We start from the raw sequence: 15,060 nt of genomic DNA, 5'->3' as shown, positions 1-15,060 counted from the left end.
CAATGTTATACTAATGCTATAGGTAATGTTACATTTATTCTGGTTGTAAATAACCCTGCTATTGTCCTGTTCTCCTTGACCTAAACAATCTCCCTCTGCCTAACAATAATCAAGCAGCATGGAGTCATTTTTAGGAAGAATATAACTATTACCCCTCATCCCAACCCTGACACAATCACACAAACGCACACAAACACACACGAGTGGCAGTTAGCCAGAATTCCATTGTTCCTCGTCCTTTCTGTCTGAGTGGGCTGGTTAAACAGCTGCCGGGGCTAGTGTGTGGAGGGGGAGGGAGGAGTGTGATGGGTGAACAGTCTGGATGTGGTGGGGGCTCCTTGGAAGACAACAGACTGCAGGGGGATATGGTGTGGGGGAGTGCAGGCCTATGAATAGGCAGCTGTATTCCCCTTTTTATTTTAGCACTTCTACTCCACCTTTAGTTTAGAGTACTCCAACCCAAGTGGTTGAACTGTCTATTCTGACAAGTATACTGCTTCTTACAATGTCTCCACTAAGAGTGTTAACATAAGTGAATCCATTCGTTGACGTTTTCGAGCTCATGGTTCCAGCTATCTTCGGTTTCTGTCTCTGGATGGAAATTACATATACATTTCATGGCATGTAAAGGGGTCAGGTGGCTGAGCGGTGACGGAGTCGGGCTATTGGTTCGATTCCCGGCCGTGCCAAATGACGTTGTGTCCTTGGGCAAGACACTTCACCCTACTTGCCTCGGGGAGAATGTCCCTGTACTTACTGTAAGTCGCTCTGGATAAGAGCGTCTGCTAAATGACTAAATGTACATGACAGGAACAGTTTGACCCATTGCTGTTGAAATTCCTCCAATCAAGTTGAGGAATTGTATAAACGTTTATTGAATTCCTTAAAGTCTGCGTTAAAACATTTCACCGCAGAGGCCCAGCTGAGCCTCTGCATTAGGGGCCCGGTCTCATTCAAATGAGGGGATTAAATGATTCTCAACTCGTCCAACTCAAACACACTGCAGGCAGTAGATCTGCATCAGCATAACAGAAGTACCACCCCAACAATCACATGACACAATAATGAAATACAGATATGAGTATACACACTGTCACTTGACGTTGCTAACAGTTCATGGCAATTCCAACATGTAGATATGCGTTTTGTCGTGGGCGCTGTTGTTTTCGTCGTAGATTTCCAGTTGACCCCCAGCAGAGGCCTGCCACAGCGCTATAGAGTTGCCTGTGACATCTGGTGAAAGAGAGGACGGGGCGGCCGAGGAAGGCGAGAGAAAAGAAAAACCTGTGCATCGATCTCTCCCTCTGCTCAGAGAAGTTAGACTTCGCTCCCCCCCTTCTGCGGCCCACGTTGACCTCTCTGCCCCTTCCCATTCTTCTCTTTCTACCCCCACCTGTTCTCCTTCTCTTCTCCCTCCTGCTCCCCCTTTCATCTCCCATCTGCCAGGGCAGATTCAGGAGGACAGAGAGAAGGATGGGGGGGGGACAGGGTGAGGTTAGAGTATAGACAGGCAGATATGTGCCTCGCCTCCGCGCCTGTATTAAATCATCATCATGCCACCACATGTTACCAGACAAAGGAATTGCAACCGTCTAATTTAGCTTCTGTCACCAAAGTCAAATGTGTAATGTTATTTTGTTTACCATTTGGTCCAGTAATTAGTAGGTGCTAGGCAGCTAATTGGTTGCATGGCTGCAAAGTTGATAGGAATGAATGTGTGTAGCAATTTTCTTTCTTGAAAATTAGATCACCTATATTGTTCAGTCCTGTTACCCTTACCGTAGCAGCTGCCACCAGAAAGAGCATGGATCTTATCTACGTTAGCCTCAGCGCAGAAACACGACTCATGCACATGCAGGAGTTTATCTTGTGTCTGGACCGGTCCAGACAAGAGATATAGCCCGAGTAATGTGTCATCTAGAAATGCAGACGCACACTTAACCTTACTCACTCACACATGCACAAGTGTTGCATATCAATGACCCCCTCCCCACCCCACCACCCCACACACACCAATCCACCTTGCCACATGCCCCAGTACACACACACCCCCTCCTCCTCCTATTCTCCCTCCTCCCTTTGTCCTGTCCCAGAGCCAGTGTGCAGGCTGGGGCTGGAGCGCTGGCAGTAGCAGCCTGGCCTTCCACTGAGGGGCCTGGGCCTGATTTGCAGCAGCTCCCCCTCTTTCCCCTGGGGGAGAAGGGCCTGAGCGGCGGTATTGTAAAAAAAAGGCAGATGCTGGTCACTCTAATGGGAGGGCCGGGCGGGGACGTGACTCTTGTCCCCGGTTCCCATGCCCTGTGGCACACTTGTGTCACCGTTCTCCAGGGGATACACATGACACAGCATAGAAGCTCAGGCACTGTCCATCTGCTCCCCTGGCCTAAAGGCACCCATATCGGTCACAGTATAGATGTCCACCATGTATACCCGCAGCCCATAGGTATTGGGATACGCAGTGCCCTGTTGAATTACGATTTCTTTGATGCCGGTCTTTTGCAAGACAAGTAGACACACAGTATTTATGTCCGGTTTCGAAACCGATAAAGCCAAAATATAGCCTAACTGTTTTGTTGGATTGAAGGGATGACTAAGCTAGACAAACACAACATGGATTTATTGTTGATGCAGCCTGAAATACTGTAACAGCTAACATGCATATTTTCATGTACAGAAATAGGTTGGCTTTCTCCTTTAATTGATTGAAAATTGGTGCATAGTCAAAATGAGTCATTATGATACTTGTACAAGTACTTTTATTTAGCCTAGTCTTAAAACACATAAAGGCATTGTACCAGCTACATTCATTAAACACATCTATATAGCCTCTGTGTCTAAACACCAAGTTGGAAGTTAGCAAATAGGGAATGCGCATCCACCAAAAGGAAGACTGTTAGATTTGATCCCATGCAGTTTCCTTTCAGTGCATTAAGACTGCAAGTACTGTATTACTGTCATAACTATTCTTTAAGTAGCCCATAGTAGGGCTATCCTATAACGATTACATTATTTTCAACTCTATAGCCTTATAGTCATAAAAAGAAAAAACAAAACAGCCCTAACATCAAGGCAGAAAACATAGAAGGGGTGAGACATATTCCGAATGTCTGTGTTAGACATTAATTATTTCACTTCTGTTGACACAACTGTCGCCAGAGAAGCGTGCCAGGGATGGAGCGTGGGTCAGTGACGGCACGCGCCGCACTCATTAGAATATCAATAGGCTACCCCAGCGAACAGAAGTGGCCCTTCCCCCTTTAAAACACACACATGGACACACACTTTGAGCAATCCAAAATTATTTAGATGATTAAAAATCCAAAATGATTTGGAATATTAAGAGCTCTACGTTCTCAATGCGAAATAATTGTCCATATTAATTTGGTAAACGTTCACGAGAAGTCCTGTAAAAGTGTCCTCAACTGAAGATGAGGAATAAATGTTGGCAGCATGCTGCATCTACTGGAAGTTGGTGGTTGCAGTTATATACTTGCTTTCCTTCGACATCGAATGTCAGTGTGGTCACTTTGGCATGTTCTATGAGTCTGTGTCATATAAATCACCAGTAGCATAGAGTTTAGTTTGTTGATTGACTACTTTCCAGGCCTACACACTGATAGGAAAATGTAATGTGGAACCTCGACAGATGCTAGAAATGATAGGATACCATCACGGTGACTTATAAATCAATATATGGTGGGCAGTTGGATGAGGACTATACGCGAAGACAATAGGACACACCGCACGGTAGACCATGTGCCACTCATTACCATACAGCTGTTGGCATGGAGTGCGCACAAAAGCCTTGATATTCCAAACTCTTGAACGTTGAGTCCTGCATTGGTGGCCCCTCCCGAGCACCCCCCATCTCGGCCCCAGAAAACACAACAAAGAGCCTCCTGAATACCCGAGGCGTACAATGAAAGGTCTTATCCGTAACCTGCCCACTTTTGTTGGCTCGCACGCGTCTGAGCAATTACAATTTCTGGTCTGAGGAAAGAAAAGGCGGAACATGTTTTTCTTTTCCACTTCCTTTCTGATCGACACATACCCAAAACAAAATAGGTAAAAAGTTGTCTAGATCTGAAGCTCCGAAGTGCATTGTCTTGACCTTCACAGTTTATAAACGAATATTTTTAAGAAAAATAATTATTCGAGTTTGTTTGTTTGTTTTTCCTCATCAGATTATTTTAATAAATACAAACAAACATGTGAAGGTGAAGGTAGGATCATTATGGAAAAGGAATAGGTATTATTTCACATGCACAAGCGATTCAAATACATATCTAATCAGGTGATCTTATTCTAAATGTACAGCATGAGAAAACTCACTCGTGGAAAAATGTTACAAATGTAACACATTACATTATGTTAAAATATCAACATATTGTGAATAAAATAGCCACAATCTGTGGTCTGCCTGTTCATGTTCATTGCATCCATTCAACGTTCTGCTAATGCTTTTCCTTGAGGATAGGCCACTTAATACTAAATACTAAATATGGAAGACAGATGTTATTTCCTTAGATGCAGGCATTTTGGATGTATACATTCTGGAGATGCATGGCCTGTAGGCCATCTTTCACAACACCAATAGGGTAATACATGTATTGTCCATAGCTTATTCTGCCTATACCCTTTTCGTTTTTGGTAGTTTTAACATTCAAATAATCAGATTTGTTCCTATTTAATTCCAGTGTGTGGACTTGATCGTAGTATAAGCCCAGTCTGATCAGACCGTCACGATTAAGATAATTGCACCTGATCTTAATCACTCTCAGTTTACTGAGGTCCCACATGTCCCTATAGCTTGTCCCCTGTGGCCTCCCTGCCCCGCCCCAGGCGCGTGACGGGGTCGCATCAGGAGTATAAAACGGCACACTCTCATTACACACCAGAACCTTCAAAAGTGGACAAGAGGATCAGCAAACGGACGGAATCTAGGACTTTTAGAACTAGAACTAGTTAGTCATCTTTTCGGTATGAATGGTGTAACAGGAAGTTTATATTAAGTTTTATGCTGTGGATTTTCGGAAGACGCGCACCTTTTATTTATTGGATACAACGAATGCATACACCTGCGGATTATTGTGAAGCTGAAGACCAAACACCTGGGAAAAATGGCCTGTCTAACCCTTAGATGCCTCTTGGCTTTGACCCTCATGCAAGTGGTAAGTAGGCCTATCTACTAAGATGCCTGTTCAACAGTGGCATTCATATTTTACGCACAGTCACTAATGCCACTGTCTCTTCACATTTAAGGTCTTGTCGTCTGGTGTGTTTGAGTTGAAAGTCCACTCATTTAACACTGCCCATCGCATATGCAGACGGCATCGAGATTGCCATATATTTTTCCGAATTTGCCTCAAACATTCCGAAGACCATATCTCTGCTGAGCCACCGTGCACTTTTGGAACGGGACACACCAACGTCATACGTGCAGATCAAACTTCAATCTCAAGCAGCGCACCAATCCAGGTGCCATTCCATTTCAAGTGGCCGGTAAATATATATATATCAATATCATGGCTACTTCAGAAAGTTATTCGAAATTAAAATAGGAAAGTCGTATCGTCTGGAATCTAAATCTAGACCTCCCCTCTTGTTTCAGGGTACTTTTTCCCTTATAATTGAAGCTTGGAACGCAGAATCTCCTACGGAATATACCGGTAGGTTTCTACATTTGACACATGCATAATCTAGATTGATCATATTTAAGCTTTTTTTCAGGAGTTGTCTAAAAAAGGGCCCAAATAAAAACATTACTTTTTTTTAGACAACCAGAACAATCTCGTCAGTCGGTTGGCGACAAGAAGGAGACTGGCTATCGGTGAAGACTGGTCTCAAGATGTTCACTTTGGCGAGCAGAGCGAGCTCCGTTACTCCTACCATGTCTTCTGTGATGAATACTACTTTGGCGACAGCTGTTCTGACTACTGCAGACCCCGTGACGACACACTGGGCCACTACACCTGCGACGAAGAGGGCAACCGAAACTGTCTGGAGGGCTGGAAGGGAAATTACTGCTCTGAACGTAAGTGAAAAACCATCATGTTTGTTTGTCCTAGCATTGTTGTTTGTTTAATTACAGGCAGCACACTTTCCAGATAAAGTTTTCAAAACGGGCATTATAGGGCATTATAGGCAATTTGGCAAAGTTCCGTTAGAAAACTTTTGATTCTGGCTAGCAAAATGTTACTTGTGGTTTACATAGATTCATACGGGCTGTGACCTTAAACAATACCTCTTTGCAGCTCCTTTAAGCGTTTTACTTCGACCTCAGGAGGCTTGTTTCTTTATCCTGCATAGTTGTGAACCTTGCGGAGTTGAATTTGTCTTTTGTTCCCTATAACAATGGGAGGTGAAGCTTTGACTCCCGAAAGACACATGTTGGAGGTGGTGTGTGTGCTGGCGGAGGGAGGGGTGTGTGTGTGTGTGTGCATGGGGAGGGGTGGGGGCAGGGCAGGGGCAAAGAAAGGCCTCGCGTTCGTCTGTGCGGTGTGCACACCAGCTGCTTGATTTGATAGTTAACAAACAGTGAAGTCTGAGCCGGGGGGGTGGGTGGGTGGGTGGGTGGGGGGGGGGGGTGTCAGACAGGGTGCCCTGCGTCTGTGTGTGTGTGTGATGCATGAGAGGGCGTGACCAGTGCAATCACACACCCTCCTCTCTCTCCCCCCCCCCCCCCCCCCTCCAGCCATCTGCTCGGCGGACTGCAGCGAGAAGCACGGCTACTGCGAGGCCCCCGGGGACTGCAAGTGTCGCATGGGCTGGCAGGGCCCCTCCTGCACCAACTGCGTGCGCTACCCAGGGTGCCTCCACGGCACCTGCAGCCAGCCGTGGCAGTGCAACTGCCAGGAGGGCTGGGGAGGCCTCTTCTGCGACCAGGACCTCAACTACTGCACCAACCACCGTCCCTGCGCCAACGGTGCCACCTGCACCAACACGGGCCAGGGCAGCTACACCTGCACGTGCAAGCCTGGCTACGGGGGCACCAACTGCGAGCTGGAGACGAATGAGTGCGACAGCAACCCTTGCAAAAATGGAGGCAGCTGCAACGTACGTTTTTTGACATATTATTTATTTTTTAGTTCTAGTTAAACGCGTGTACTACTATTAAGTATGTATACTTTTTAAACATAGAGATGACATCAAACATAATCTGAAAAGCATGTTAAAATATTTAAGCGTGTGACCAAAATGATCTGGTAGTCGTAGTGATTCCTGCCTAGTCATGGTGTCTCTCTAACAACCACCCTCCCTCTCTCTCTCTCTCTCTCTCTCTCTCTCTCTCTCTCTCTCTCTCTCTCTCTCTCTCTCTCTCTCTCTCTCTCTCTCTCTCTCTCTCTCTCTCTCTCTCTCTCTCTCTCCCCAATAGGACCTGGAGAACGACTACTCCTGCACCTGCCCACAGGGCTTCTACGGGAAAAACTGCGAGATCATCGCCATGACATGCGCCGACGGGCCCTGCTTCAACGGGGGCACCTGTGTGGAGACTCCGACGGGCGGCTACACCTGCCGCTGCCCCCCCAGCTACACCGGCTCCAACTGTGAGAAGAAGCTGGATCGCTGCAGCAACAGCCCCTGTCTGAACGGTGAGTCTAATTGCGAAGACCCCGTAGCGGTTTTGAGGCTGCCAAATCGCGGGGGAATGGACAGAGGGTAGTCAGTGGGGACATCTAGTGGTTGAGATAGGCAACTGCATAGGCAACTGCAGCACACATCTCAGAGGGGTTATCGGATAGGTGATCTCAAAACATTACGATAAGATGTTATGGTTTAGGATAGAGACAAATACCAGGTATCTTGAGAGGTTGGATTTAAACAGTGTTCATGGTAATTCCATTGAAACCTTTGAGGCTGTGGAGAGAGCAAAGCGTGACCCAGAGTCTTGTGTGTTCTCCAGGTGGCGAGTGTCTGGACCTGGGCCAGAGCGTTCTATGCCGCTGTCGCTCAGGCTACACCGGCGCCAACTGCCAGGTGAACATCGACGACTGTGCCTCAGTGCCCTGCCAGAACGCCGGCACCTGCCAAGACGGCGTGGACGGCTACACCTGCTCCTGCACGCTGGGCTACACGGGCCACAACTGCACGGTGCGCTCCGACGCCTGCGGGCTCCACCCCTGTCAGAACGGGGGCACCTGCTTCACCCACTTCACCGGGCCCGTGTGCCAGTGCCCCGCCGGTTTCATGGGGCCCAGCTGCGAGTTCACCCTCCAGCCCAGCTTCAAGCCCGCCCTGCGCCAAACCCAGCAGCCCTCCTCGGCCGCCCTCACCACCTCCTGCGTCCTGGCGCTCGTGGCGCTGGCGCTGGCGGCGGGCATCGTGGTGCTGAGGCGGAGGCGCCTGCGAGGCAGGAAGCCGCTGAGCGACACGGCGGTCTACAACGACCTGGAGGCCATCAGCAGCCTGGCGAGTCAGTTCCCCAGCGAGAGGGAGGCCTTCCTGGGCTCCGGCGGCCTCTACAAGATCAGTAACAGTGACCCACGCCTCAGCCTCACACTCCCCGCCGAGGACAGGGCCGGCTACAGGCAGTCCCCCATGGAGAGCAGCCAAGGTCGAGGGGAGCGCCACTCCCTTTCTCCAGGGCAAGACTACCTGTGGAGGGGGGAGGGTGGCTCGGGGGCTGGGGGGCTGAGATGAGACCCAGGCCTGGGCCCAGGAGATGGACAGCCAGGTGCCTGGGTGGGGGTGGGGGGGGGGCAGAGATATGCTAGCACTTCTTTTCTCTCTCTTTCTGAACCCCAAATTGAGTGATGAAAGAGAGGAAACTGAAATGAGTCGATAACCGCTCAGTTCGTTTCATAGGTTGCGGATATGTTGCAAAAACAAAAGGAAACAAGGTGTTGGAAATTAACTGTTTATTGTGCTAAAGATTTTTGTTGACAAACTATGTAAGGTACCACTCTTGAAGAATGGGAAAATATCCTTAGATAGAAGTCTTCCAAGTTTCAAAAACCCAAAGACAATAGCTTATACAACATGACTGTTCATAAGTCATTGACCACTTATACTGAAGTACTGTTCAAAAACCAAATACAGGAAGTCCTGATATTTATGTAGCCTATCTTTGGAAGGCGGGCCCATGATAAAGTGTATTTGTATCAGCCCTCAAGGGGATGAATCTTTTATGTATTTACCTTATCTACTCAATGTTTGTTTACATTTTTCATTTCAAGATACCATTGATTTCAAAAGACTAAAGAGTTTTCTACAAAAAAATCTTTAATTTCTTCAAACATTAATTTCCTTTTTTGTACGTACGATCATTTTTTATTAATTATATTATTTATTTATTTGAAATGTTTTACCTTTATTGTCACAAATTCAGAGATATATTTATATGATGCTAAGTGGGTACCTGTAGGCAGTGTGATGATCTAGATCTTTGCATTGTTTATGAATTCAGTGTACAACGAAAATGTTCAGGGGAAGAAAAGAAACAAACTATTTCATGAAATCAACGAATGTACCTGGGATCTCTAATATTGCTGTTTCTGACAAATAGTCATTTTTATGTTCAATGCCAAAGTTTTTGTTTTGTCAGGCATGTGCTACCATATTTAATTTGACCATTTTGTATGTGTGCTGTGGAATAAATAATACACATTTCTCAGCGACGGATAAGAGTGATATTTTAGAGAAAAAATAACACCACAATCGGGCATCAGCAACGCTTTTGGCCTTTTCTCGAAGACAACTCGTGCAAAAGAGTTAACTAGACTAAATATTCTTCGGTAATCTCGGCAGGGATCTTCATAAACGCTCTTTCCACAGGGTGGAGATGTAACAACAGGAATCAGATAAAGTGCCGCCTGTCCGTCCACTGTTTGCTCTCAAGCGTCTTTAGCTTCAGCCGACACTGAGTGCAAGCCTCAAGAATAACTTGAGAAACCTGTTAGACGAGATGGCAGCCCATCGAATCGGTAAGACGCAAGAAGATGAGGTCCATTCATCAGAAATGGAAACGTCTCGGGAACATGGGTTCGGCCTCCAGAAGAGACAAGCTCGGGTGACAGTGAAATACAACAGGAAAGAGCTTCAGAAGCGGATAGATGTGGAAAAATGGATAGATGAATGCTTGGATAAGCTGTACTTAGGAAAGGTGAGATCCTGATTCTCAGTGATTCTATTACCACGTTTGAACTCATGTAATTAGCCTATGTCATAGGCCGGTTAATGTTTCAAGGCTAACTGACTTTAAACATGTTTTGGAAATTACTCGTGGACCACATACTTCTACCTTGAAACTACTATCAATGTACAAGAATGCAACCTTTGAAGAGATTCTGAAATATTTTAGCCGAATACTTGAAAACTTGAAGGCTGAAAACTTGAATGTTTAATATCATATTTATTATCAATGTAAAAATGTTTAAACCTAAAATATTTATGCTGTGAGCAGTGCAGACTCCGGTTGGTGTAGGCCTACTATGAGAACTGGGCTAATTCAGATGTTAGGTTCTCATATTGGTGGTTAGGGACTTGGTTTCACTGTGTTTATGAAATAATTGGCTATAACTCCTCATATACCCGTAAGCACATAGGTTTAGAGGAGCCTAAATTGTCTTCTTCTGCAACCGTGGCAATGTTTGAGTTTAGACAACTTCATCAGGGACACATAAAGAAGAATAACTGGTTTTTAGTGACCAACTTAACACCTGCAGGCCTAGCCTTTGCCTTTTCTGTGTCGATTGATCACATGTGTTTCGTTTGAGTGCGAGTGGAGGGTGTCCTTAAAAGGCTAGGAGAGGGTCCTGGGGATCTAAGCATAAGGGTATCACCGCAGTCCCCTGCTTGTAGAGATGGCTGCTACAGATGTGGTCAGGCAGGGATGCTTATTGCCCTACATGGGCAGGCAGTGCCTGGAACAGCAGGGATGAGAAACAGGAAGAGGGGAAAGTCGTTCCCCCCCCCCCCCCCCATTCATCCCTGTGGGGTTTTGGGGATAAAGGTTGGGGGTTCAACTATTCTGGAAAAGTGTTCAAGTTTGGCCAGATGGCTCAGTGCAATCACAGCCAGGAGTTTTTAAACCTCTGAGGGCCGATGAGGTTTTGGCGCTATGCCCTACGCAAAACATAGTGAGTGGTCGGAAAAGGCAGCAAAGGTTCTAGACCCGACAAATACACTGTGATGGCTGGCCTGCCTTCTGAAAGCTGTGTGGCTATTAAAATCCACCGAGAGCAAATAGTTTGACTGCAGCAACTTTTATCGTACAAATCTTGAGGATACCTAGTTCTGGTCATTTGAGGTCATTTTAAATTAGGATATGAAATATATAATCTAGATGTCATTTCAAGGAATGTACTGCAAGCAACTGCAGAGAACAAATCTGTGTCAGGCAGTATAATTACTCAAACAGTAAGGTTGTGTCGGGTTGGCTGGACGAGCAGGGTAGTCTGTGCTTCCACTGAACTATGGGTACAATGGCTGTTTGTTCTTTTTGACCAGGACAGTAGAACAGCTTGTTCATCTACATTGGCACAATCCACCCCGATTATTCCGATGCCAACCTTCAGATAACGTACTTGTAACCGAAGATCATGTTCTGAAACCAAAGGGATGGCAGTTTGATGAACATGTATATGGTTTCAAGTCAGTAAGGAACCTGTGTCCAAGTGTGATACAATATGACAGGAATTTAAACAACGGTTGAATTAAGACACAGTCAAATGCTGAGTGTGTGCCTTCATGCTGGCTTGCGTACCTTTGTGTGTGTGTGTGTGTCTGGGGGTCAGATGGCTGAGCGGTTAGGGAAACGGGCTATTAATCAGAAGGTTGCCGGTTCGATTCCCAGCCGTGCAAAAATGACATTGTGTCCTTGGGCAAGGCACTTCACCCTACTTGCTCCGAGGAGAATGTCCCTGTACTTACTGTAAGTCGCTCTGGATAAGAGCGTCTGCTAAATGACTAAATGTAAATGTGTCTGTGCGTTCGCAGGAAGACGACACGCCCGATGAGATCAACATAGACGAACTGCTCGACCTGCCCACCGACGAGGAACGAGCACAAAGATTACAGGTGGGAGAGTCATACTTTGAAGGTCGAGCTGTTTCCCTCTCGTCGTACACGCCGCACTGGAGAGCCCTTATTGTCAACACAAACGAGGCTCAGTGTGACACGGAGGTACCTGTATAATACGGGGAATAAAACGCTTGTCTTTTCTCTCTGTTATCAGGAGATCCTTCAGACCTGCAGCAACAACACAGAGGTGTGTTCTGGCGTGATAATGCATTCAGTGTACTGTCTCAATCCTGTATTGTGACAAACGCACACGTCATGTACATGCATTGGCACATAGACACACACACACATAGACACACACGCACCCACACAAAAAACAAACACAGATTATTATGCATGGGGGGGATCAGCAGTATCTGTCACCTCTTACCACAAATACTTAAATATCCTGACAATAGGTGTCTTGTGCTGGGGTCCTCTCTCTGTCTCTGTCTCTGTCTCTGTCTCTGTCTCTGTCTCTCTCTCTCTCTCTCTCTCTCTCTCTCTCTCTCTCTCTCTCTCTCTCTCTCTCTCTCTCTCTCTCTCTCTCACTCTCTCTCTCACTCTCTCTTTCACTCTCACTCTCTCTCTCACTCTCTCTCTCACCATCCTTTGTCTCTTGGCCTGTTCCCTCTTAACAAAGACTTTTGTTTAGCTCCAAGCTCCAGAAAACAGACAAACAGGGGTTGTAGAGCTATGTGCGTGCCTGTGTGTGTGTGTGTGTATTTGTGTGTGTGTCTGTTTGTGTGTGTGTGTGTGTCTGCTGGGCAGGGCCACCTCCTCTGAGGCATTTTCATTGTCACACAGGCACAAGCTGGTTACCCCTCAAAAATCATAAAAGATTTAATACTGCTATTTCTGACTGTTGGCAGGGGTTAGAAAAGTGTTCCTGGCCTGAGCCCATGTCCATGTAGGTATGAGTCATCAACTCACATGAAGAGCTGCAACAGTTTTTAATGCAGCCTAGGAATTCAAACGTGACCATTTCGAATATACCCCAGGAAAATGTGACCCATTTAATCAGTGTTGTGTATTAATGCGTTGCGTGAACACCCGACGATGTTCACACCTTGAGAAGTGCGACGCCGCGCATTGCGGCCGTGCCCGTCGTACTCCGGCCGACGTGGGCGCGCCTCTAAACTTGTCCCATGTCGCAGGCGTTCGTCCGCGACCTCCTGGGCATGCTGCAGGGCCTCCACAAGCAGGAGGAGCTCCAGAGCGAAGGCGTCGAGCACCCCGCGCCCTACTGCCACGGTCACCCCCGTCACGAGCCCTACCACTTCAACAGCCCCCACCACTGCAGCCAGCACCACCCCGCCATCTGAGCTCTCCCCGCCCCCCCCCCCCCCCCCCCACCCCCGTCTCACACGCCGCCTGGCCGTGATGAAGGACCATGGGATAGCAGACATGGAGAGAGAAAAAAAAGAATCTCCAAAGCGACCTGCCTGGAAAGACCACCTGCCTGGAAAAGGTGGCACACTGTGACCAGACCAGCGTATCGTTTGTGGTAAACACCCACCTGATCTCCTCTGCTCCCTGTCCTGACGACGCCTCCCTCGACGAACGCCTGAACACTGCTAGCCACGGCATTATGGATACACCCAATCAAGTCACCGAAATGTTTGGAGTCCTCCAAACATGATATAGCTTTAGAGTTACGTCGGCCATTAATTGTACCATGGTAGGACTGTGAATGAAGGACTACGGACAGGATAGTTCCCATTTTGTGAATGGTGTAACACTGAAAGTATCCACATTACACAGCTACTTTTCAACTAGATTCGTTTGTTTTCATCCTTAGTCCATTGCTTTAATCCTAAGAAATGGATTCGTTCACTACGTTCTGCAGTATAATATCTGGTAAAACTGATTCTCTAATGCCTACAGTGTTTTGTATTTCTGGCTCATTGTTGTAACACGTTTGAGTGATTTCCATTCGTTTATCGTATTCAATTGGAAATGAAGACAAATAAAACATATGTCAATCACATGAATCCCCCCACAGTTCTGGTTTGTTCTGGATGAAGACAGGATGAAACCAGAGCCACAGATACAGTTACACCAAGTCTGTTGACAAGACTCCAGCTTTGCCTCCTGACAGGGAGGGGGGGGTGGTAGTCGTAGAGATGTGACATCATCTAAGACTGTCAGAATGACTCATCAAGGCGGTGACAGAAGAATGTCACTGATTGTTTTAGTCACAGTGAACCATGAGGTCACAGCACAGGCAGGTTGTCGACATTCTTTCAATAAATCCCGATTTAGTATGTGAGGCTACCTTCACGGAATATCCATGTGTTTATGTAGGCTAGATTTATAATGTTGATGTATTTATGAGAAGGCCGACCATTCTTATAAATAACAGAAGTGTTTGTTTGATTCTTGGACTGTCATTGTACACTAGATGGCACCGGAGGAGAGAGATGAGACACTGATCCCAGCAGGAGGGGGGGGGGGGGGCAATACATTTACATTTACATTACATTTAGTCATTTAGCAGACGCTCTTATCCAGAGCGACTTACAGTAAGTACAGGGACATTCCCCCGAGGCAAGTAGGGTGAAGTGCCTTGCCCAAGGACACAACGTCATTTTGGCATGGCCGGGAATCGAACTGGCAACCTTCTGATTACTAGCCCGCTTCCCTAACCGCTCAGCCACCTGACTCCCTGTAGCATACCCATGCAATAGCATACCCATGTCACAAAAAGCATGTCAAAATGTCAATGGAAGCATTCAAAAAGTTCATTGCTCTTTCATGACCTCGCCAAAACTTCATGACATCAACTGACATTGTTATTCTGCCACGGTGTTAGGGGTAAGGCTAAACATTCACTGAGCAATTCAGGAAAAGACAACAAATGTGGTTTTCAACGTTTTCTATCAATGTAAAAACATCCTCAAAATGTATACATTTTTGTTCTTGATGAAATTGTAGTTTGCTTCCTGGAACCTTTACATGTATGTTGTCACGTGCTACTTGATTTTGATCTTAAGGTAAACAGTTCTTTAACTCTGATCTGATCACTCTGACACATTTCTGTATAATGATCATGGTAAC

The 15,060-nt window shown here is 46.5% G+C and overlaps 2 protein-coding genes across 2 annotated transcripts; both read left to right on the top strand.

Moving 5' to 3' along the window:
* The first annotated feature begins 4,914 nt into the window (after positions 1–4,914).
* On the top strand, positions 4,915–8,640 carry dlb (deltaB). Its single transcript, XM_062453546.1, has 7 exons — positions 4,915–5,171; positions 5,263–5,502; positions 5,612–5,669; positions 5,777–6,034; positions 6,695–7,056; positions 7,376–7,592; positions 7,904–8,640. The coding sequence occupies exons 1-7, from the start codon at positions 5,121–5,123 to the stop codon at positions 8,638–8,640; spliced, it is 1,923 nt and encodes a 640-aa protein (XP_062309530.1). The 5' UTR covers positions 4,915–5,120.
* A 1,131-nt stretch (positions 8,641–9,771) lies between these two features.
* Positions 9,772–15,018, top strand: ppp1r14aa (protein phosphatase 1, regulatory (inhibitor) subunit 14Aa). The gene is made up of 4 exons (XM_062453555.1): positions 9,772–10,102; positions 11,938–12,018; positions 12,176–12,208; positions 13,158–15,018. The coding sequence occupies exons 1-4, from the start codon at positions 9,905–9,907 to the stop codon at positions 13,323–13,325; spliced, it is 480 nt and encodes a 159-aa protein (XP_062309539.1). The 5' UTR covers positions 9,772–9,904; the 3' UTR covers positions 13,326–15,018.
* The last annotated feature ends 42 nt before the right edge of the window (positions 15,019–15,060 follow it).

This window comes from Osmerus eperlanus, chromosome 27, assembly GCF_963692335.1.
Source record: "Osmerus eperlanus chromosome 27, fOsmEpe2.1, whole genome shotgun sequence".
Classification (NCBI taxonomy): Eukaryota; Metazoa; Chordata; class Actinopteri; order Osmeriformes; family Osmeridae; genus Osmerus; species Osmerus eperlanus.
The sequence above is the reverse complement of the archived record's forward strand: the minus strand, read 5'-3'. Positions and strand labels throughout refer to the sequence as shown.